The sequence below is a fragment of the Vespa mandarinia genome, chromosome 7 (genome assembly GCF_050613455.1).
Source record: "Vespa mandarinia isolate Hongniang chromosome 7, ASM5061345v1, whole genome shotgun sequence".
In the NCBI taxonomy this organism is placed as follows: Eukaryota; Metazoa; Arthropoda; class Insecta; order Hymenoptera; family Vespidae; genus Vespa; species Vespa mandarinia.
In genome coordinates, this window is record NC_140816.1 from 8784702 (window position 1) to 8809583 (window position 24882).

Sequence of the window (24882 nt, forward strand, 5' to 3'; positions counted from 1 at the left end):
TTTCTCGACTAGATTAAGATGCGATTAGGATGTCTGCGCGTATTCCCATCGAAACTTGGGAGGGTTCGAGATATTCCCGTGGATTCTGTATAGAAACACAGAAGTCAAGGGAATATTGTAGGAGGTGATGTTCGTCAAAGAGACGCGCGAAGAAATGAACGTCCACGTTTTATCGTTGGATCCGTCCACATCTGGACGGATGTTGGCGACACGTGTTGCGGATTAGTCGTACTCTTCGAGTTGTACTTTTTGTTTAGCTCGCGAAATACGATACTTAGCTAGCGAGTGCTTGACGGATAGTTTCTAACGTTTGACACGACGGTACTTTACGTGTACGTAAGACGAACGTTCCATGCTCTCGAAGAAACTCATGCTTCGGCGACTACATTTGTTCCTGGCCAAAGTTTCCCGGTAAAGTTAAAAGCACGGTACTTCGATACATCGAAGTTTACCCTATACCCAGTGTAAAAGCTCTTCTCCGGCGGACAGGAATATTTCGCTCGGATGATAATTCGAGTTCGTTGTGTACTTTGAAAGCTCACAACCGAAGTGGAGAGAAAGAGAGAGGAAAAGGAGGAAGAAAGTTTCCCTCGATTTTCTGCCTTCCTTTCGATGAAGAAGGTTTCCTCCTTCCCTCTCTCTCTCCCTCTCTCTCTCCCGCTTTTTCTCTTCTTTCTCATCCATCCTTTCTTCCTTCCTTCTTCACGTGAGTCACGCGACCAAACTCGTTCGCTCGCGGGAGGTTGCAAAAAATGTGGCTGCAAGCATCCGCTTTTAATGCTATGCTTCCCATCCGTTTTCAACCTGGCATTCTAGCCGCGGAGCAAAAGCCGAGACTGATCACCGTAAAAGCACACGGAAACGCGCTTCGCAAATATAGCTCCGGTCCCAGCACCACCGACGCGACACGACGCGACACGACGCGATGAGCTTTTCCATCGACGCGTTGAATTGCACTCGACATTTCCGTGCACGCGCCCGCTCGCCACCCGGTATATACTACACATCTACCAGCATCTCTCTATTTCTCTGTTGTACTCATCCTGTCCGGAAGCGGACGCGTATACGAACGACACGGTATAGTACTTTATTGAGAACCACGTTTCAAATTTATAGAGAAAAATGTTGTTTCGACGTGGACCCCTCATCTCTCTCTTTCTCTCTCTCCCTCCCTCTCTCTCTCTCTCTCTCTCTCTCTCTCTCTCTCTCTCTCTCTCTCTCTATCCCTCTCTATCCCTCTCTCTCTCTCTATCCCTATCCCTTTGCGAGCCCGAACCGTTCCTGCAATAACGTCGATGTTTACGGCCCTCTAATCCTTTACCTCACGCCCTATTCCCGAGGACCAACTTTTCGAGCGCTATTACGCCGCACTTTTTTTCTATTTTATTTTCTCCGTCCATCCTGATCCAGCGAATTTAACGTTGGTCGATCGTATTTCTTGCATTGGTAACAAGCTGATAATTTATGTTACACGGGATCGTACTCCATTTAATCCTTGCGAGTGAAAAAAACCGAAGAAACGAATAAATTTAGTTGGTTTAGTTGTAATGCCTTCCTTCTCAGCTAGAATTTGATTTTCGATTCAATTTTCGATCGATGTATTTCAATGCGCGCACAAGCGGATACCCCGCGTCAGAGCTTATAGTTTACCGATGATTGTTAATATGAAGGAAGCTTTTATTTATTGCGCTTTAATCTGGGGATTAAAATTTACATACGCGATATTCCAATGCTCGACGTCCATATTCGGCTGTTCGAGAGCGTATGTATGTACATATCCGGTCGCCAGCACCAATCAGATAACGTTAGTCCAAAAGTCGATGAGCGAAGCGCTAACGATTTTCACTCGTCGAAATTATTGGAACTGTTTATAACTGGCTTGAAACTTGACAAAAGTACTCGCGCGAATACTCGTTTAACTTTGCGTGTCAATTTACTTTTCCATTTTTAAATCGTACTTGTCTGACGAATATTCCTACATTTGTTTTATTCATCGATGAATGAGAAAAACAAATTCCAGAGAGAGAGAGAGAGAGAGAGAGAGAGAGAGAGAGTGAGGGGGGGAGGGGAGGGGGAGAAGGGAGATTTTTACGGCAATTTAAATCCGCTCTTGTGAGTTAGTTTTATTTGTCGTTTCAATACTTCTTATAGCCGTTTATCGTGAATCGTGGTATAAATGCTTTTTAAGAACACGTCCGATCGAATTTTCCATGCCGTCGGGAAAATAGGTGCTGGTCTCAGATGGAGAGGTTTAATGTATATAATTGTGTAGAAGTTTCACGGCGTGTTCGCGCCGAGGGAAAGAGAGAGAACGATATTCTCCCACACGCTCGACTCAACACATATAAAACTTTATCGGGCGTAGTTTCGGGCGTAACGTTGCGCGTATTCCAAGTTTACGGACCGTTTGCCGGTACTCGTGTGATTCGCTAATAGTTGTTTTCCTCTATTTGCTTGGAGGACTCCACGACGACGGTCGATTCGAGTCGATACATCGGCCACTCCAACGAACTAACCTTCGTTGTTCTCTTCAATAAAGTTTCCGAGAGAATGAAGATCGGGAGGAACTCGCCCGAGCAAAGCGTGTCTTCCGATTTCGCTTAGCCTTCGGGATCTAAATTTGATTTTCACGTGTGGTTGCCATCGAACCCGTTTATCGTTCCTTTTCGTCGAACTTAGCGTTTATTATTTACTATAAACCCATTTTCCTCTCTTATTCCCATTCTTCATTTTCATTTTCTAATAATACTTTACAGGATGGATTTTATTTTAGATTTCATAGGAATTTATTATCCCAGTTAGTACATTTAATCTTTGTTATTTTAAGAATAAACGAATTTTCATTTTCAATCTGTATGGCACGACTTATATTTCACTCGAAAAATAAATATAACTACTCGTTGAAGTTTTAACTTCAATTTTCGTTCGTACGTATTTTTACGACGACGAGTAGCCATACTGAAACGTCCCTTGTGAATACGAACGAGCGATCTCGAATTATCGTATAAACTATAAATAGACGAATCATGCTTTTTCTATTATTTATATATAAATAGATACTGCTAATAGGATTTATTAGTACATCGGTATGCAAGATATACATGGATGCTGCGGAATAATATAATCGATTATTTTGTCGTAGTGGATAAGCGAAAACGTGAATCGTTGATCGTTCTAATAAAGAGACAAGCTATGTATGTACAAATACGAATATCGTTCGTATAATATATATCGTGTAAAATTCTCTTCGTTTTTTCGTTTCTCGTGTTTTTCACGAGTAAAATTATCCAACAATCGAGTACCTATGGAATATTTTTTTTTTGTCCGATTAAAAGAGAAAATTACTTGAAATTCTTTCGCTTAATTTACCATGGACACGTTAGCTTTAATAATAATCAAATTAAATACAAATGTTTCATTAAATCGGCTTGCGTATTTTAATTAAATGTTTCCATCCGCGTGCCGTATTCACGAGCGAACATTAGGACGTTAATAAAATTGAAGGTTCTTAACATTCTTCAAAAGTGTATGCATTGGAAAATTTATAGAGATTTATAGCGATGAAAATTTATAAGGATTTGCTGGAAAATTTATAGAGATACAAAGAGGAACGAAAATTATGAAATAAGCGTCTAATCATTTAGAAGACACGAATTTCTTCAAACAGACAAATCAATATCCTTATGTACGTATGAGCTAAGGCGAAGGCAAAATACTGATTTTAGTTGGGAAAGATTTTTACTTAGACCAGCAGAAAACTTTCCTCTGGAGATGTTCGCGTTTGCAAGTTGTTAACAACGAGCACCTTCTCCTTACCTTTCGCACAATTCATGGCTTTGCGAGCGATAACGCACGGAAACGAAGCCACCCTGGTGTTTTCTCTCTCTCTCTCTCTCTCTCTCTCTCTCTCTCTCTCTCTCTTTTCCTTCGTAGGCGGAAAAATGCGTGTAATGTGGTGTGCATCGTGTGTAATTGTGGATCTGAAAGCGCGGATAACCGCGTCAGCAAAGCAGACACACGTTTTCCTGCGTTTGCGTTTATTGCCTTCGTTGTTCGATTCTCCTCTCCTTTTCTCTTTCTTTCTTTTTCTCACCCTATATATTTCGTTCTTGTTGCATCTATCTTTTTCTCTCTCTTTTTCATTCTCACCAGCAGCCTGTAACAAAAGCGAACGGGTATCCTTAACGGTTATTGGCAAGTGGCGTAGTTTTAGGGCTTGCTCGTAAGAGAAACGGTAGGTAAGAGCGATTTATCGGAGGTTAAGGGTGCGAGTGACCCACTCTAAGGGCGGCTTCGAAAGGGGGAAATGTTCGACGAGTTTCGCTCATCGGGCTTGCTATGGGTTTTCTGTTCATGTATGTACACGCGTATAGATGTACGTCCCTGTGTTGGATAAGAGGGGGCAGCACGCTGGCACTTTCAATTAGATAATTGAAACCAACGAAAGACCGCAGCTAACGCGTTTTCCACACGTGTCTCTCTCTCTCTCTCTCTCTCTCTCTCTCCCTTATACTCTAGTCCAGTGGTCGTCCGCGAACCGTGTGCACGACGGAATTTTACAAAAGGCAGCTTTAAGAGTCCCTCTGTAGATGAAATAGCCAGCGGTCCAATCGGTTTTAGTAAGAGATTCGATTGTCCATGACCCCCTTTTCTTCTTCTCCATAAACACTTGACCCCTTCCGCTGAGTCCATTGCTCTCTAGTTGCACGTATTGCTCGAACATTGATTTTTTTCTTCTTTCCGGTCGATGGCGACGATTCGTTATCGAACAATCGATTTCGATTTCCTTCTTCTTCGTTCTGCGAAAACTCCTTGATCGCGAGATTGAATCGTATGCGGTTCACGTACATACGTAGTTCATGAGAAGTGGCTGGGCATTCGTATGTTCGTTTATTCATCTCGACGAGTGGTGTGCGTGCGCGCGTGAGTTTCGTTAAAAATGCTCATTTTTAAGTTTATTGAAAATTTCGAGATAGAATCGATAGAAATATTTTTAATTTTCGTTTTATGCTAGAATTCACCGATCGTTGTCGTTTGTTCGTTCCGTTATTTTCAATCATTCGAATCATTCGAACGATCGTTTCCTTGTTATCATCGATAATTTTCCGAACGTCAAATACGACACGGTGCAATGATACCCGTCGTGTTCGCGAGGGCGAGGACGAATGAAATTAGGATGGGCGAATGTTTCAGCTGAACGCGGCTGGGACAATACGCGAAACGTGCATCGCGGAGACGCGTTACAAGTTTCCACTGATGCGAGATGCTTCCGGGTCATGCTGTCAACAGATATGACATTCCTAGCGGATATGCCTACGTGCATACCTCTCCACTGACACGAATGCGATTCGCTAACGCTTAAGTTTATCTATGACAACGATATCGCGGCCGACAGGAATCTGTCACTTTTGAATAACGAGTGGATTCAGGATAGATAAGCCGATCAATCGATTCTCTATCGATACATCGATTTTCTAGCTACGTGTTAATCTATTAGATTTTTGACTTTCTCGTCTCTACATCGAGGAATGACGGGTAAATACGATGACATGATCGAATACGACTCAGATGTAATTATTTAATATAATCCGATCGATTCTAGAAACCGATCAATGATTTTTCGTTTTTACCTTTACCTAAAGGAAGAAGAAATGAAGTGACGTTTTAAGTGCTTCGGTATATGGCTGTATACCAGATTAAATCTCAAGGGAACTCGGATAATCCACGGATGGATATAACGTTTTCTGCGTAAAGGTCCGTTCATATTTCTTCCTCTTTCCAACAAGTAGAACGTTTGTGATTTTTGCAAATGAGTACTTGCGAGAACTACCATCGTATCGAAAGCTTCTTTTAGAAGGGAAGATTGCGATATGGGTCGCGAGTACATCGCTTTGAAGCGCGTATGATTGCACGACGGTATTTCGAGAGACGTGTAATGGTGATAGTTACGCCGGTCTACGGAAGAGAAAGCTCGATCGATTCTCGTACGACGACGGTAGCAGCCGGTAATACCGCGCTTTCGAACTGTTTTCTGACGGTAGTAAAACCCAATCTCTCTTTTCGCTCTTATCCTAGCACGTTTGGGTCAAGTGCCGACTTGCCTTTCTCTCCGAAGGAGAGAACCCGTATGTTCGTTCGTCGTACACGAATCGAACGAGTCGTGTATCGTAGGGGATGATAACGAACGTCGAGATAGTTCATTGAGGTCGTCTGAAGTCGATGAAGCTGTGGAGGAAGAGAAAAGGGTGCTGAGTTTCAATTCGAAGGAGGAAGAAAAAGAAAGAAGACGAGAGGGAGAGGGAGAGAGAGAGAGAGATAGAGATAGATAGAGAACTGCCGCTCCCTTCCTCGTTCTCCAGGATATTAAATATTAATCCCGCGAAATTACTTGCGCGTTGGCAATCTTTCCTTCTTGTGATTCCTCCGCCTCCTCTTTGTTACCATTTCTAAGTCTACGTACATACTGCGTCTACGTATATACGTATGTACACGAACGGTACATACATAGATATCTGTGCAAATACAATGCTTCTTCTTCCCTACAAATACACCGTTTACAGATACAGATATTTCCTAGATAAAGTTGTATATAAATGAATGTATAGTCGGAAACATTCATAGAAATTCTTCGTTTACTCGCTTACATGTGTGTGCATCCGGACGTATTAAGCAATGAGAAGTAATCTACGCGGTGGATTAACTCGAGGCTCAAGATATCAGTCCGGGATTTATCGCGTCTCGCTTCGTTGTTACGAGTGCGACTCGCAGAAGGTTCCGCTTTGACCGCCCACGTATTCGTTCTCCTCCTCCTCCTCTTTCTCTCTCTCTCTCTCCCCCTCCTTCATTGTAGTTTTCCTCTCGGTTCTGTATTAGCAGCTCGAGTTCTCTTACCGACTCACGGATGTTAGCTTGGTCCATGGATACAAGATAGGAAAGGTAATAGAGACGAGAAAAAAAAAGTAAAAGGAAGAGTGTGTGTGTGTGCGCGCGTGTGTGTTTCTTTCAACGGACTCTCAAGTCCAACGCCCCGAGCAAAGCGGATCGGCGACGAAACGAGTTCGCTTGCTCACAAATCGAAAAGCTTATTATCGCGTTGGTCGTCTCCTTTTAATGACGTCAGAAGCTAGCGAAATCGGACCACCCGAGCACCAGATCCTCCTATCAATAGGCAGACTTGAATAAAGAAAGAAAAGTATAAAGGAGGAAACGGAGATCGATTCTTCTTTCACAAAAATGCGATTCATTCTAGTTATTGAAATTTTAGATTACAATTAGTAAACAGATTATAAACCAGCGCATTTTTTTATATTTTCGGTAGTAATATAAGAAAAAACGGGGTTTTATCGATTTTATATTTTCGTCACTATTTTTCGTCAATTCGTTGATATTTTCTTTGACTTCATTCAAAGACAAACGAAAATAAAGAGAAAAAAAGAAAAAAGAAGGGAGAAGATCGCAAATCCGTTGTTTTTAGTACGCTGCGAGCGTAGAGCGGCGGTGAAATTTTTTAAGCCCCGGACGAGTACTCGAAGGGTGAAAATCTCCGTGGAAACTCTCTACCATTCACGTTGTTTTCCCTTTTATCGGCTGAAACGATTACTCGCACCGACGTGCTTCATAATTAAACGTTCCGTTCTAACGACTGCGAAAACCCCGCGGAAACTATTCTAGCGTACGCTTCCTACGTACGAAATAACTAAGTGGAATCCGTAAGGTCGATAAACCTCGAGATTGTCGTTGCATCGTTCTAAGAAACGAATAATTAAAACGTAAATACAAATTTCAATGGATGGGCGTTGGATAACTCAAAATAATATACCAATCCGCAATACCGTATTCCTATTGATTTTACGACCATCCCTCTTCTGCCTTTGGTATGCACCCACTAAAGTTATGAGAACGTTCGATTCGAGATGGTTCCGTATCGAAGATCTCGTAGCTGTATTCATTAATCCGCCGGATAGATACGTTGGAATAATTCATTCAGCAGTCCAGTCAGATTTATGTAAAGATTATGTAAATAGTATCCGCGTTAACACAAATTCATCCGAGGGAACCGAATTGAACTATTATATACGTGTATATTTATAGATATACATGTGTATATCACAGTCGTCATTTCTTCGAAGACAAATGATCGTTATGGCCAGGAGCCAGTGAGGAAATTATATTTCCAACAAAGAATCTCGTCATTCTTAACGAATTTAATTCGTTGGTTTTTCTCGTAACGAACGTGAAGTCTCGAAAATCGCAAATAATCCATCCGGGCCATGATATTAAAGTTACTTTGGGCGGAATTTTTCATTCATAATCAACAAAAAAAAAAAAAAAAAAAAAAAAGAAAAAAAGAAAATCCATTAATGATGTTCATGGATGGGAAGGAGTGAACGAGGAAAGGCGAGCGTCTTCTATCGCGATAGTTACGTTTTCAAACCGCAACGGACCGAATAGGATTTACGTAACAATGCGCACGGTAGTCTGATTGCCCGGCGTCTGCTTCTCTAATTGGTTCGTCAGAAGTTCGCGTACCGCGCCAACGTCGAAAAGCGATTGCCAACTCTCAAGTTTATTATCCTTTACCACCACCGGTCCGGATGTTATTGCTACGAAAGAGGAAAGAGAGAGAGAGAGAGCGAAGATGAGAGGAGAACGGAACGATGGCCCTCGAAGCTCTCTGGACTACGGATCCTGGGATAATCGAGGTGACGCCACTCTCTTCATCTCTATCTCATTCTCTCTCTCTCTCTCTCTCTCTCTCTCTCTCTTTGCCTCTTTGCCATTTTCGCGTGCATCTGTCGTGTTCTCTAGGTACGTGCGTACACGCGTTCGGGCACGTGCGCGAATCGTTCGTGTGCGTCACACGAACGATTTTCTATCTCCCGATGTTGTTTGTTGCTTCGATAGCTTCGAGATTCCTATTGTCAATTCTCACAATACAGCTAGTACCAATAGAACTGTTCTTTAAATTCATTGATTGGATTTGATTGGGTAAAGAGGAAAGCGGATAGAGATCTTTGCTTAATGAAGATTAAAGAAAAAAGAAAATAAATAAATAAAAACAAAATTAAAGAAAGGTAATGCAACATGAAGGATGCATCTCCGTTTTGAGATATCTTCCGAATCGACGTATCTTCTTTAATTTCATGAAAAAGACAAATCCCGAGTTCATTGCCCTCGCGATTCTTTACAAAGTTTATGCACTTCGTCAATAATATTCTTCTATCCTATGAAATTATTCAGACGTTTATTTATATAAATTGACGCAACGATATGAATATCTTCTTGAAAGAGTAACTTGATGCATAATGCGATACGTTAATAGGATACGTAGTATTATGATCTTAGGCGACATTTTGTAATAGAAAATCAAAATGAATGTGTGAGAAAGGAGGAACTTATAAAGAAAGAAAGAAAAAAAGAAAAAAAATATCGTTAATAAACGTCGCATAAACTGGGAATTTTTGGGCGTAAAGGTAGAAATAAAGCTTGTATGCTTGCGTGCGTACGCGTTATGCAGTAAATCTTATTAGGAGTGACCACGAGAGCGTAGGACGGAGGAGGCAATTCTGAAAACGTTGTGTGGCCATGCCGGTGGTAGTAGGTTCGTTCTCTCGCACGTACACGTACCTTGTTTTTGCCTTTGCGTGCTCATGTGTGCGCTCATGCAGTCACGTGCGTAAACAGAAAATGAAAGAAAAGAAGCGTTAGCTATGCACATACGTGCGTCCGGATAGATACTTGTAATGTGCAACTGCTCCCGTGCATCCATCTTCAATGGCGTAGGATCTCTCTTTTTCGTTTTTTTTTTTTTTTTACAATTCATCCTTCAAACAATTCAATTTCTTATTCAAGTGATTTTTTAAAGATCTATAGTTTGTTAAAAAATAAGTAATCCTATGCTTTTTCATTACAAGTTTGTGATACCTTTATACGCTTAAGAGTTTATAAATTATTCGTCGTATCTTATTAAATTTCTACACTTATGCTTTTACTTCTTCTTCGTTCAGTTCGAAATCGGATGGCGTCAAAAACACACACACACGTTTATTTGTCGCACATGTAAATTCATCCTATGGGCGTTTGTAAATGTGGACGAATGTGATTTCGCCCCTTCGACGTGCGAAGTATACTAGAGGCAAACACGAGGGGTTGCTTTGCCGATGGGACGAGAGTTTGTCAACGTTCTGTCTCTCTCTCTCTTTCTCTCTCTCTCTCTCTCTCTCTCTCTCTCTCTCTCTCTCTTTTCTCGCTTCCTTCTCTCTCTCTCGAGATAGAGCGTCGACGATTTTTCTATTCTTGAATGTTCCATTCGTCATATAGTCGATATAAACTCAGGGGATTCTGTCTTTTAAATTCCAAACAAAACGGAGATAGGCATCTTGCGAGAAGAATTCAATGGTTTTAGCCGATAGGAAAGGAGCAAAAATTTTCCTATAGAATGTTTTAGAACGGCGCACGATCGATAGAGATGAATTCATCAAATAAATGATATAAATTATGGCGTTCGAGTGTCTTCGTAACGAGAGGAATGGAGTATTGTAAATCACAGAAAGTTGATTATCATTATACGAAAAAAGATACTTTAACGAGGAAAAAATTGTACTCAGGGCTATCATTGATCTTTTAAAAATGTCTGATACAAATGTTGCGGATGTCGAACGTGTTGCTTCAAAATCGAAACCATTTTAAATGGAAGTTCTTTAAATGGAAGTTGAGTAAATAAATAACAAAAGAGGAGGAACAGTTTGACAAAACTCGATAACTCGTTATCGGTTTACGGTGAGCAGGGATAGTTGAAGAATATTCATGTTTTTCTAAAGAAAGAAGAAAAAAAGAAGGAAGGGCCGTAACTTTTAGAAGGAACGTCAAACCTTTAATAAACTCTCGTACAATAGATTTTAAAACTTTATAGAATAAATGAACTGTCTATCGGCAAAGTTAGAAACCTTTACCATCGACATTCCCATAGAAATCGCATAGCTTTTTTCCTACGTTCTAACGTATTCACGATGAGTGATTCCTCCGAAACGATTTCGGATTCGATCGTTCGACACGTATATGTATCGATTTAGTCCTCGTAATTATATCGCGTCTACATCATCGATTTCGTTGGGATTTCATTAATGTATAACCGTGTCGTATGGAGGTGGATACTTCGATAAAGTTGCGGCTGATTTCTTCTTACAGAAGTTTGTAAAAATGGCGATGCTCACAGCGATAATCAGAAAGACGAAAGTACCGGTTATGATACCGGTTAGAATTGTTGACTGTATAAGCGACGTATTTACGTATATGCCGGTAGACACCTCTTGGATGCTTTCCCCGGTGAGACCGGCGACGCAAGTCCAACGGCCCACGTCCTCTGCTTGAAATTTCTTTCCTGAAAGGAATATTGAAGTGCGTGAAAAAAGAAACTTTTCGATTTTACGAAAGCTGAGATCTCTCGGTTCAATAACGAGGTGAAAGGGATGGTGGAGAGGATTCGACGATATCCTCCACGACGCGAATGGAAATTTTCATTCGAACTAAACTTTTTCTCGGAGGTTCTCATAGTTTCGCGGCTCGCTTCTCGGTAAGCCCTGAATCGATTTTTATTCGGGAAAGCGCGTCACTATTTCCCGTAGTTGGTATTCTTCAGGCGGAAACGCTGGCTTTGCTCTTTGAACGCGAGAAACGAGAAATAGAATTATAGGTTCTTTGAAAGTAAAAGCATGCGCGCGACTGACTACGATCAGGTTTTTTTTTTTGAAAAGCAAAGTAGATTGAATGCGTAATCGATCTCACCAGCATCCTATTTTTACCTTCATAATATCGCGATATTTATCTTTTGAATTGTTTTGAATCGTTATTTTGTTTGGCTTAAAAAATAATTATAAACTAGAACGCGTAGCGAGAGAACGTTTGTTTCGTATAATTTGGTACTTTATGACAATAATTTGAAATTTAATTAATAATAAACCAACATTATGCTTATTTTCGATGGTATGCGTTTATTATGCTTTCTAAGGGGAAAAAAAAAAAAAAAAGATAAAAAATAAATAAAAAAAAAAAATATGAAAAAACAAGTGAAGAATTTTAGCGGGCGACTTTATTAAAAACGACGAAAATTCATGAATATTTGTACTGTACAATTGCTCGTTGAGAAAGTATGCACGCTAGAAAAGTTTATTGGATTAGATTTTTAACGCGGCATACTACGTTAAAACTCTAATCTTTATCGAACAAAATAGAATATTGTCGCTAGTCATACTTACCGAGAATAATTAGTTCGCAACGTCTCTCGTACATCTTGGGTGTGTATCGATGATTCACCGTGTCATCGTGAATGCCACGTCCATCCGGTCGTATCCATCGACAATAATCGATACTATTACTTAAATTGGTAAGAAGGTGACAAGACAAATTCAAGTTGTTACGTCCATTAAACGTCACTTCCTTTTTTTCCGCAAACACGTAACTATCTGTAAAATAATTTTCATTGCATATGCAAATAAACGACATTACATATGAGGACGCCTTATTGGCACGAAACATTTTTTCTGTAATTATTATTCATGTAATTTTAAATAATTATATTGGAGCTTTCGTAACGTTTATTGCATCATTTGAAATATTGTTCTTATTATTATCAGTAAATGAGCCGTGCCAGTGAGATTTAAATAATTTTCAATTAAAATTTATCGACCTGTAACGGTGACCCATATGGCGGCTTCTACCTCGCTACGATTTTTAATACCCATGTAACAACTCCATTTACCCTGATGCTCGTTCACGGCATTGTTTATAAATGCACCGCATTCACCTTGCGAGAAACCAAGGCCCTCGTAAAAAAACGTTTTAAGCGGTAAAGCATTTTTCTTTTCTTTGTCCGTGATGATAGAATATGTTGTTCCAATTGGACTTCGGAACCAACAATAATTCAAGACCATATTGGTACTACACTTGATCTAGAAATCGATGTAGCTCGTTATATATATCGAAGTAATTCGTTATATAATGATTGGTAATTACCGTGAAACTGTCGTTTCGTTTGACCATCACATTTTCGGCAAAAGTATTAATGTTCCTTGGCAATAAAAATTTGTAATTCGTTGGATCTTGTGATTGATTATAGTCAAGATACAAGATAGAACCATATCGTGCATCTAATCCTGATAGATATTTCATTGCCATCTCGCATCTCCATACACCATAATCATATTCTTCTGGCTGATGAATCGTCATACCGCAAGTTATTTCTTCATTTGTTCCTTGATAAAACTGGTATCTGTAGGTTTAAAAGCGTTAAAAGTCAATAAATAATTTTGATTCGTTTATGAAACGAATACATCGGATAAGTGCGAATAATCTTCTTTTTTCTTTAATTTTTAGACATTTCCCTATTCGAATTGCATTTTACTCATGAAATGTACTCGTTTTTCGTGCATATTTCATGTTACGGATTACTTAACTTTACGCTCATATACGTGTGGGACTGCGACGTAAAACTCGTAAAAATTTTTTAAAGCCTACAGATACGCGTACGTTCGTTTGTTCCACTTTATTAGTCTATGCGTGGCAATAAATAATCGCGGTGCTGTTGACCATATCGCGTAATACAATGCCGCACTATTTTACGAGCCGACGCGTTACACCCATAGCTGAGAAGACAAAGGTGTGTGTCAATAAAAAAGTAAAAAGGATAAAAAAGGGGAAACGTATAAATGAACCATAGATATATTGTACAATGGTAGCATTAACCCATAGTGCGCTACTGTATTCGATACTCATCGTCCTTTTGCATATTTCACGAACGTTTATCAAAGATATTCAATTCATTTTTTTTTCCAAAATCTTTAATTCGTTCATTTTCTTTTGTCGTTTAAAAATCGCATAAATCAAAGACTAAACTTTAGTTAAAACGACTTCCAACTAATTTCTTTTAATGGTATTTTTTTTTTATCTTGTATATTCGTTTGGTCGTAAAGCGCGATAACAACGTACGATGCGCGTTACACACCCCATCAACTTTAATATTATTTTGTGTAATCTTCTTTATAGATAATCCCATTGAAAAATTACTGGTTGAAATGCGTTTGCTCACGTACTTGCCACTTCCGACACCTGGGCTAATCTGCAACGTTGTACCATTTGGGCTGATAAAGAGACAATATTGAAGACGATCCTGTAGAGTACGTTTGCGTACACGACAGAGTATATTAACTTCGTCTTTAGTGACGTTGACGTTAGTAATAACAGCGTCTGGGTCTATAATAATCACATTTTCATTTCATTAATTAATTAATGCATGCATTTAGAATACGAGATTGATTCGACGAAGACGATCAATCGTTTTCCGAGACAGATTTATAACGTTTTGCGGCAAGTTAAATATTATAGAGAACGGAAGAAAATATACATATACATAGAGAAAAAGAGAGAGAGAGAGAGAGAGAGAGAGAGAGAGAGAGAGAGAGAGAGAGAGAGAGAGAGAAATTGTCGAGGTACCGCAGAAACATGCTTATTTTTCGTTGCCAACGCGACGATTAATATTCCGTCTGGAATTTCGTGAAATCACCGAGAGTACGCCGGGGTTTCTCCATTTTCGCGAATATAAGACGCCATCGTTGAAATGTCGTGCGTCTGAAAGGACAATCGGGACCTTTATAGATGGACAACAATAGATTTCCCCTCGAAGGAAACATTCTTTTCGCGTCCGTTTCGAAGACTTTCCGTTCGAAGGCTCGAAAGTCTCCTCTCACCGTAAGTTGTAATCATGATGTCGACTTCAACCGGAATGAGTCTTCCCTTTAATCCATAACGAGCCTTCCAAAGTCCGTCGTAGTATGGAGTGACGATTGCAATGTCATATTCACATTTTCCGATCGTCAAGGGCAATTTCACGCCATGAGAATCTGTCAGCTGACAATACGTCGATTTAATGTTGCCGAGAGTTATCTTGGCTGGTGACCGCAATTCCAATGTTATATTTTGCTGCATCAACAAGACGTTATAAATAAGTGATATATTCGAATGAATCATTGAGAATGAAAATTGGATAACAACGACGAAATAGAATTATGGAGAAATAAAGCGAAAAATATTTCATTCGAGTATAAATGGTAATTAAATCAGTTCGGAGATCGATCAGATAATCTTGTCAATCGGTCAATTATTAGAACAATTATATGTGCACGTTGTGAATTCGATAAGGATTATCGCTTGAAAAAAAGAAAAAGAAAATATAGCAAAAGATAATGTTAATAAAATTCATGTAAACGTGCTTGTATTTTACAAAAGGAAAATTAATGTGTCTTTGTAGGGAAGAATTACGTATTTTCGATCACGGGTAGAATTTATCGATCTTTAAAAATTGTTCCTATATAAAGGATAAGATGTCGAAAGGATTTCTTAACGTTGAAGGAATCTCGTTGAGAAATATTTACGCGTCACGACGGCTCGTATTTTCTGGAGTGACGCGATACCTCTCCTTGCTTCCTTTAGCACCATTAATCCAAACCCGACTATGTCGCCAAACCTCCATTATACTAACCGACTGTGAGTTGATGTAACTTCATGCTCTAAACTAAGTGAAACTCTCTTTGTCTCTCTCTCTCTCTCTCTCTCTCTCTCTCTCTCTTGTCACACTGATATCGTTACCGGTGTGTTTCCGTTAGCGATATCGATGATCCAACGTGTTTCTGGAGAACATCGAAATGTTTCCTGAAAGTGTCGTACCATCTTCTCGTACTATCAATTGTATCTCTCTATTTATCCGATTCCTGAGAATTTAATCGAACACTTCGGAGGATTTCGTTTAGAGAGGACTGAGTATGAAAGGTTTGTTAAAAAAAAGTCAAATAAAATCGTTCATAAGTAGTAAAAGTAAAACGGCTCGCTTAAAGGAGACACGTGGCGTTTAAATCGTTTTTCACTTAAGAGAAAATCACTGTCAAATTCTAAACAGAAATTTAAGAGAGATCGTGTATAGACTAAGAGCTTTTCATTCTATTCTTCGGACCCTCTTTTCGGCGACAAGATTTACCATCAGACTACCCTCTTCTCTCCTCCTACCATTGCTACATCGTAGAAAACGTTCGAGTGCGAGTCGAACGGGCAAGTTTAGTCGTTCTATCGCATCGATTGTACCGAGGCGAGAGAAAGAATTTCGAGAATGGACCCTTCCAACATCGGCCGAAAGGAGGGTCACCGAAACACCAGTTGGAACTTCATGAGACGATAGTTCCTTCAACCTGTCGCTTTTCAATTTTTAATTATACTTGCTTCGTTCCCTTTCGTTTTAACTAGTTTTGCTGAAAGCCGAAGACGACCAATGTGCATTATTTAGAGAGATCTGATTTTTTAATACTGACCAATATTTTTTTGTCCAGATTCGATCAATAGAATTCTTAAATTTTACAAAACTACCTGTTCTTTTATGACTTTATTCTCATTTTGTACATCAAGGTTGAATTTAGCAGATACGAGCTCGTTAGTTTTGTAAATCGCATAGAGATGCCATTTACCGTGGTGTTCCGAATTTACCAAAATTCGAACACCACAATGACCGTACTTTTCAACGTTTCTTTTGCTCTCGGATAAAATGTCGAATGTCTCTTTCTAAAATAATAAATGAAAATGAATAAGTTATAAATATTCGCCCTTGTGTTTTACACTTGGATATTGATAATAATAACGCATTGAAAAGTTTTACCTTTGAGTTTGTCACATTGCAGGCGATTATATCTCCAAGCTGATTTGCAATCTTTACAGTCACATAATGCCCTTCGTAAACAATTATAGTTTCACTAGGGCTGATTGTACCAACCTGAAATCAATACGTACGAGAAATAAGAATAAATTTATCTCGTATTTAAAAGAACGATAGCGGAAAACGTTCGTTTTATAGAATTTATTTGTAATGTTTTAATATCCTTATAAGATTAACGATTTCTACCATTTCAGAATATATATAATAGTCATAAATCTGAAATTCTTTATTTTCGTAATACTGCGTAATTTTCCAATATCCAGTATCGTTCAGGAAAGGTTTGTCTATTGAAAGCGAACAGGTAGAAATGTCACTATGTAGCTTGTTATTTTCATCGATAAATTTATAATCAGGTTTGTAAGTATATCTTCGTCCGTTGTTCGTTTCGACGACACAGTTGTTGACATCTCTTTCTGTGACTCTTAATGTCAGAGAGTTTCCGCTTATAAACATTACCGTTTCCACTGAAAGCACATGTCAGTTAACTCGCTATATATTTCATTTCTTTTTCTTTCGAATATTTTATGGAGAACGATTGACAAGGAAGATGGACGGCGGCAATAGAGTTTATCGTGAGATAAAGGAGAACTGAGGAATGATAATATCCCTTGTATTCCGTGAAAAAGTGATTCTTGATTTTTCCATTTTTCCACACATAGTTATGTATATATATATATATATATATACATATATATATATATATATATATATATATATATCCATATGTAGATATCCATATGTAGATATGTCGCGCCTTTTCTTCCCTTGTCTTTGCTGTCACAGGATGAAAAGAAGAATAATGTCTAATAAATTCCATGCAAGGTACGTTGAAAGTGAAAGAGAGGTATACTCGTGATTCGGACAGTCGAGAAAGGCCGCACGTTTTGAAATAGGAAAACGGAGGGTTCGCCACGTACGTACAGAGAAAGGGTGGGACCCGTTGGTGGAACAATAAATCTGAAGATTTACCCGAAAGACCATGGTTGAACTGTACCGCCAAAAGGCACATGAAAATAATGAATCGCGTCATGTTGCCTCTAAAACCGCAAGAACTTTAATCGTTTTCAAGATCGAATGACTTCTTTTATATCACGTCGTGGTAGTCGAACGATAGAGAAATTTCTTTTAAGGTTAACGATTATCGCAGGCTTTTTTTTCTAAGCTTCTTTTATCGCATTAAAACGTTTCAAGAAACCCCATCAAAGATTTAACTCGTTTTATTATGTTACGTGCGAAAGCGTTGATGTTTGTAGAGTCATTATAGTTTAGTTATGAAACTTATCAGCGATTTTTATTATATACATACATACATATATAATAGTATATAAAAGAAAATATCGTATCTGTTGTTGATATATAATTGGTTTACTCGTCGATACGATCTCTCAGCATTATCCACGTTTCCGTGTTATCATGAAATTGAGAACACGTCCGCATCCCTATATGTTTGATCAACACTTATGCGCATTCATTTGTTCCTACGTAAATATATATATATATATATATATATATATATATATATATATATATATATCAATGAGGATAGCAAAGTTATTGATCGTATTGTAAAGCGTTCGCACCGTTCGAGATATGATATTGGTAATTATCGCTACGTCCTTAACTTTTAACCTCTTATCAAGTACGTGCCATCTGCCGAGTCTATTTGAAATAGTGATTCGTTCCAATTAAACGATCGCTAGCCTCTAGAGCCACTGGCATGGTTTAGAGTACTCTATTTACTTTGTTTTAGAATTTCGTATACATACGTACTTTCCGAATAAACATTCGTTTGCGAAAAGATGAAGAGATTAAACGTTTGCACGATACGCCACCGGCGGAATCAAGAGTCGCTTGGCAATCCTTAGATGAGAGTTTCTCCTGTATTATTAAAGCATGAAATCGTGGAACATTGTGCTCTCTCTTCCTCTATATATACACACACACACACACACACACACACACACACATATATATATATCTATATCTGTTCGTGTGACGTCTACTAACGATGTTTTCGACATCTACTAACTTAAGTTCTAACTTGAATCTTCCTAGAGCGCATTAGACATCTCTCATTCTATATAATCGACTTTGTTTCGATACAAAGCTTTACATATATTATTAATTTCCGACGTAAGTAAATTCGACGAATACCTCTGTTTTCCGATGTTTCCGTAATGATATGAAATGAAATTATTCATTAATTCGTCGATCCAATGGAAACTTACGTGTACAATGTATCTATAATTTATATATATATGTATGTATGTATGTATGTATGTATGTATGTATGGATGGATGGATATATCTGTACACACACAAACGTTAGATTTTTACACAAAAATTTAATCTTCGATCGGGCATCGAAGAGAGATTTTATCTTATCTTATAAAATACTTGATGGAATTATTTACAAACGTATCGACATGTCGATAACGAATAAATCAATTTCGATAAAAATTAATCGCATGTATATGGTACGGTAGATAATTCTCTGAATAAAAACGGTCAGCGTGGAAAAAAATCCTCGAAATGATTTCCTTGATACGTAGCATGTAGGTACACATAGGTGCATGTACGAGCACGGTGAGTGACCAAGAGAGAGAGAGAGAGAGAGAGAGAGAGAGAGAGAGAGAGAGAGAGAATGCGAGATGGAAGAAGTAACCAGATTATTGATACGCGGGGGGGGAAAAGCGGAGAAGAGGCCGGTCGTTCGGTCGGTGCCTATCGAAACGACTCGTTCTTGTGAAGTCGGAAAAGCCCATTTCAATGTCCCTTGTGCCATCAGGCAATCCCATTTGAGATTAGACGCAGGCGTGAATTGTGTTACCTTGGAGTTTGAGCGGATCAAAGGCAAATTCCCGGTTGGGATGCATACGTACGTAATTGATATGCCTGATGGGGGTTTCCAAGTCGGATAGTCAATTACCATAATCTTGTTGCGGGGAGAGGGAAAGAGGAACGGAGGAAGAGAGATAAAGAGACAGCTCGTGGCGATTTCATATGGCGAAGCGGCCGTGTGTATACACACACCGTGGATATATCAATTCGATTTCGACGGAACGAAAGAAACGCGTATACCGGGGCTCACCGTGTTATTAGATTCTGATTCGAGTATTATATGCACCGTGCACGCGACCGATCCCTCGCTCTTTTCTCCTCTCCTCTTTTTACTCCTCCGCAATCTTCTCCCTCTCTTTCCACCCTTTCAATTAGTGAGCAGGATACCCGCGTTATTAATCTTCGCGAGCGTATGATGTGAATTCGTCGCGATGCGATTCGGATTTAACTTTCCGCCCTGTATTTCCCCTGCTTCGTCGTTAGCAGGTTGCGTGTTTGTGTACAAACACAAATTTTTCAACTTGCATCAATCAACGTTACTGCCCAATTTACACTATGCATGTAAGTGTATCGTAGGTGCAATATATAATGGTATAGAGTATCGGAGCTTTCGTTGTGTATAAAAGTAAACAATATTGTTGGGAAAATATAATTGTAAAATCACGGTGAGATGGGATTTCGACGAAATTATAATCGTATAAAAATGATCGTTTGCCCGAGTCGAAAAGATTTTATCAAATTTATTAACGAGCAGAAAATACAAATTATCGAGAATTGTTACCTTTAAAATAATTTTAATTTAATTTTGCCGTAATCGTAATAAATAATCTCCTTTTCTTCTTTTCGTGTTATTCGATTAAAGTTTCATTCGTGAAAACTCAAAGAGAAAACGTGAAATACTTAATTTTTTCTTGGTTTTCGAAAAAGTTATTTTCTCGTCTTTTAATTTTTCAGAGAGTAAAAGAAAAAAAAAAAGAAAAGAAAACAAGGGAAAAATGGTGTTACACCGAAACGGAAGTCCGAATCGCTTATTGTTTAATTCAGCATTCCACCTTTTGCCAGCCGCACGATTCATCCTTTATTCATACATCTATTCCTTCCCTGTCAGAGTTTGAGCGGACGAAACGTACAATCCTATAGTGGTTGCTATCATTTCCTTCCTCTGTCCAAATATACCCGTAAACGATTATCTTTTTAATTATCTAGTTTCTGCGAGAACGCGAAAGGAAATTTATGAGCCGTCTGGTGGTTCTTCCAAATCAGAATGTTTATCTTCTATATACGCGCGCACGCATCCGCACATACATAAATATGAGAAATACAATGAGTTTCTCTTTTCCAGAAAGAAGAAAAATAAAGGAACGATGAAAATAATGGCGCTTTTTCACTTTCAGCGCTCAGAAGTCGAGTAAACTGCGCATCCGGTTATGCGGACTGCGAATCTTGGACCGCTTTATTCCAAGCCGCAATCGCACTTAGCATACAAACAAGTGTTTCATATATGCATGTTTGCCAGAGGAATGATTAAGGAGTCCGTGTACCGTGGTGGCTTTTAAAAAACTGTCTAGTACCGCACGCGTAACGCATTTTAATATTCTCTCCGCGTAGCGGTTTTCGGTCGCGTGCGCTCTTTGCTTCTTCTTCTTCTTCTTCTTCTTCTACTCTTCCTTACGAGCGGTCGGCTCGATTAGCCGCGTTAAATACGAGCATCCATTTATCAGAGGGTATACAATAGAGATGTTACTTTCGCGCCATATGTTGTGTTTCGTATACAATAAGCATACGTGCGGTTAAATGGCTACGAGCGGAGCGAAAACGTACAATATGTCGTGAAACGCGACAAATAGTCGGCTTGCGAGAAACGATTTGCGGAATATACAGTTTATATATACAATGGTACAATGCACTTTTGTTGGAAGCACGGGGTGTGATCTCGCCAGTTGTGGCCGTCAGCAAAAACGAGCACGTTTCAATGTCAATGATTCAACTATCCTCTCTATCTCTCTTTTTCTCTTCCCTGGGCCCTCTCGCTCTCCCCCCCCCCCCTCCTCCTCCTCCTCCTGCCGGTAGTGGCCTATGCTTCCTGCAATATTAACGACGCGTAAAAGCAATGCGGTGGATCACGTAAAGCTGTCGAGTATCGCTGTAGCCATATTCCGCGTTCTCCCCGACACACGGAATAGATATCGACGTGCGAGACATGACTTATGATTTTTCGATAAATTTACGATCGGAAACGACGATCAACGTTGCGGTATAACGTCTATGCGTATCTCTTTAAAGACGTAAGCTTTTCAACAATGTTATTCGTTTTTTATTTAATAAGCTCATACATACGTTTAAAAAGAATGAAGTTATGTATATGCAAAGACGTAGAGTAGCGTCGCCAATTGACCGTATCTCGATATGACGAGGCGTTTGGTATGAAGCTGCACGAGTTCCGCGTTAATTCTAATCCCGCTCGACGTCCCCGGGCCATCATGCGCCGGTCTTCACTAATTTGCACAATAATGGTGTAATTCCAGCGTCAGGAAGATAGCGGTCCGCCATGTCGCTCCGCTGTGTTGTAGCCGATACAGAATCCTCTCGTACTCCTGGTTCGATAAACACGCTTGTACGCGCGCGCACGCTCCTGCGATCTCGATGCGTTTACATGCTCTCACATTCTGTTACGTAGATATGGTCGCTTACAAAATCGCTGGCTGAACGTACACTTTCCACTAAGTAATGGCCCACTACTATTTGGAAATGGATCTGTATAGTGTTTATCCCTAACTCTACGAGAGTTTCCTACGGGGGTTCACCGTTTAAAGTTGTCTCTTCGTCAAACTGTACAGAGATGTCTAAACGAGATCGCTTGAATAATAGATTTTACGACGAAGAGAGAACACAATGTTTCATAGTACTTGTTAAATCGAAGAGTTTTGTCGACAAAATAAATTATCGCGTGAACGTTCTTTTAGCGTTACAACTTCATTTTATATAATACTAGATAAATATATAGAGCAAGCTCAAGCCTGAAATTTAATTATTTCGTTGTCGCAGTAATTTAAATATTCTATTTTATCTTTAAACGCACGAAGCGGTTATTTGGGTTGTGTAAACACCTCGCGCTCTTTACATACACATACATACGTACATACATAGATACATATATATAGATACATAGATATATATATATATATATATATATATATATATATATAAATATAGATAGATAGATAGATAGATAGATAGATAGATAGATACAGACAGACAGGCAGACAGACAGACAGACAGACGTATATATATTCACACATGTTATCGACCGTATGTAATTCGCATGGAGAGCATTCGTCGTGGAGACAGCGCGAATACCGGTATTCCTCTGTGCGGCATTCCGCCGAATACCGGTACAGGAACATTCTGAACGGACAAGACTAGCGAGGCAGCTGCTAGATGTTCACAATTAACTTCCTTCGTTAGACCGGAAGAGCTCGTTTCTAGCCAACCGCTGACTATTCGATCAATGCGGTATGCCTCTGCATTTGTCTTTCTTGCTAAAGTCGATGCTTTCGCGCATACTTTGATCCCCACGTGGTTTTCGGAACGTATTAGAACATATTTTGACTCGAAACGTTTCATAAACCGCGTTTAAACAATTTCCGAACGTTTCAAATGTCTGGGCTGTTATTATTAATTAAACGTGTTATCAAATTAACGCGATGGTAATGAGCTCATGATGGTTTAATTAAATCGTTTATAACGAAACGTAGGAGACACATTAATGAAACAAATCATTGAGGTAAATCAATGCTACCTTTAATTAAATGACGCGTCGCGTCCACATTATGTGACATCGCCAAGTCATTTCACTATATTCAGTTATGGCGGCAGTACGATAAAAGTAATTATATATGATGCGAGTACACTGTACACGAACGATATAGGACGTAAATACATATATAAAGCGTCGTTTGATATCGAAACTTCGTTATCGGATCCACACCTCGGTCCTTTTCTATCGCTATCGTATTACAAAACATAATCCGCGATTCGTGCTCGATCACGCGTAAATCCGTGCAAATTTGTTCGGGACGGATGAAATTGGCTAACACGACGCCAACGACGATCACCTTTAGCTGTTGGATTGTGGCTCGGCTTGTTCGGACGATTGATCGTTCAAAGATATACACATATATGTACGACATACGTATAAAAAGGAACAAAATAGAGAGAGAGAGAGAAAAAAAAAAAAGAAAAAAAAAGAAGGGAAAATTGAAAAGACATAGAGAATATAAGGGATCCACGGGAGGTCAAAGAAACGACATCGAGAGATGACGGGATTATTCCTAGATTATCGTCGATCGCGCGGCACGCGGAACATCCAATGAAAGCTTAAGATAACGGTGAGAGAAGGGGAAAGAGGAGGACGTCGTCGTAAGTACATTAGATAGCCATATAAATTAATTGTACGGGCGTGGGGCGTGCGTTTCGATCTCAAGTGGGTTCGCGAGATTAGAGGGTTGGTTTTTGTTGGATTTGCACAACAATGGGTGGATCAGTGTGGCATGTGCGAACCTACCGCTTGGTGAACCGCCAGCGCTTTCGTTTTCGAGGGATCCTTAATCCCGATACTCTCCAATTTGATACAATTTCCTGTCCTCTTTTTGTCCTATCGACGGGGAATAGCAACGGGGTCGAGCGCGTGCTCGAAATAAATCGTCGCACTTTTAACGGTGCCACCAAAACGCGAGAATTATTTTTACACCGAACTTTTCCTTTTTTTCTTTGTTTCTTTTATTTTATTTCTTCTTTTTTTTTTTTTTTCGCTTGTTTTTCGTTGAACTCGTTGATTACGCTATTCGATTTTGGCTTTAGGAGAAAGTAACGCTATTGTTTAACCGTAATTTAGTTGATAGGTAGGTACATTCGTATTCCATTTCGAATGACTCAAGGGAAAGAAGATAGACATTTTTCTTACGGCTCAAACATTTTCCAGTACGATAAGAACTTAGGTGGTCTCAACTTTTCTCGTTGAGAAAAGGGAAAACTGAGCATCCAATTTGGATGGTGACAAAGAACTTTAGTGACTTTTCGTCGACCGTCTGTTCCGAATTACGGGCATATAATAAGACATTCGTCTTATTTTACCGGGCAAGTGTAAACCGTTCACCAGAGACTACTTTAACATTCTTTCATATATTTTTCTTCTGTTCATTTACACACTTTTGCGTATATCCGCGAAGGGGAATCTTCGTCTCGACTTTTGATTCAGCCGTTGACATCGTCGTCGTCGTCGACGTAAGAAT

General features: G+C 39.3%; 2 protein-coding genes across 7 annotated transcripts in view; one reads left to right on the forward strand and one right to left on the reverse strand.

The window, feature by feature from the left end:
• Positions 1-24882, forward strand: part of olf413 (DBH like monooxygenase olf413) — a 270504-nt gene that overhangs the window by 6292 nt on the left and 239330 nt on the right. The window lies entirely within an intron of this gene.
• On the reverse strand, positions 10848-17961 carry LOC118443425 (uncharacterized). 3 transcript variants are annotated; one of them, XM_035870392.2, is made up of 10 exons: positions 17672-17961; positions 16937-17214; positions 16694-16807; positions 16408-16599; positions 14742-14973; positions 14088-14247; positions 13012-13267; positions 12686-12947; positions 12255-12461; positions 10848-11380 (listed from the first exon to the last, which is right to left on the reverse strand). In XM_035870392.2, exons 1-10 carry the CDS (start codon positions 17778-17780, stop codon positions 11121-11123), a joined length of 2070 nt encoding a protein of 689 aa, XP_035726285.2. In that variant the 5' UTR covers positions 17781-17961; the 3' UTR covers positions 10848-11120. The 3 variants fall into 3 exon arrangements, with proteins under 3 accessions (XP_035726285.2, XP_035726286.2, XP_035726290.2); XM_035870393.2 differs by having other exon boundaries at positions 17720-17959; XM_035870397.2 differs by lacking the exon at positions 16937-17214 and having other exon boundaries at positions 17720-17958.

Coding starts and splice junctions, on each gene's coding strand:
- LOC118443425 (XM_035870392.2), bottom strand. CDS start 17,780: ATGACGCGATTCATTATTTTCATGTGCCTTTTGGCGGTACAGTTCAAC. Junction 16,808..16,936: donor ATTATATATATTCTGAAATG/GTAGAAATCGTT, acceptor TATTGATTTCAG/GTTGGTACAATCAGCCCTAG. Junction 16,600..16,693: donor GCAATGTGACAAACTCAAAG/GTAAAACTTTTC, acceptor TTATTATTTTAG/AAAGAGACATTCGACATTTT.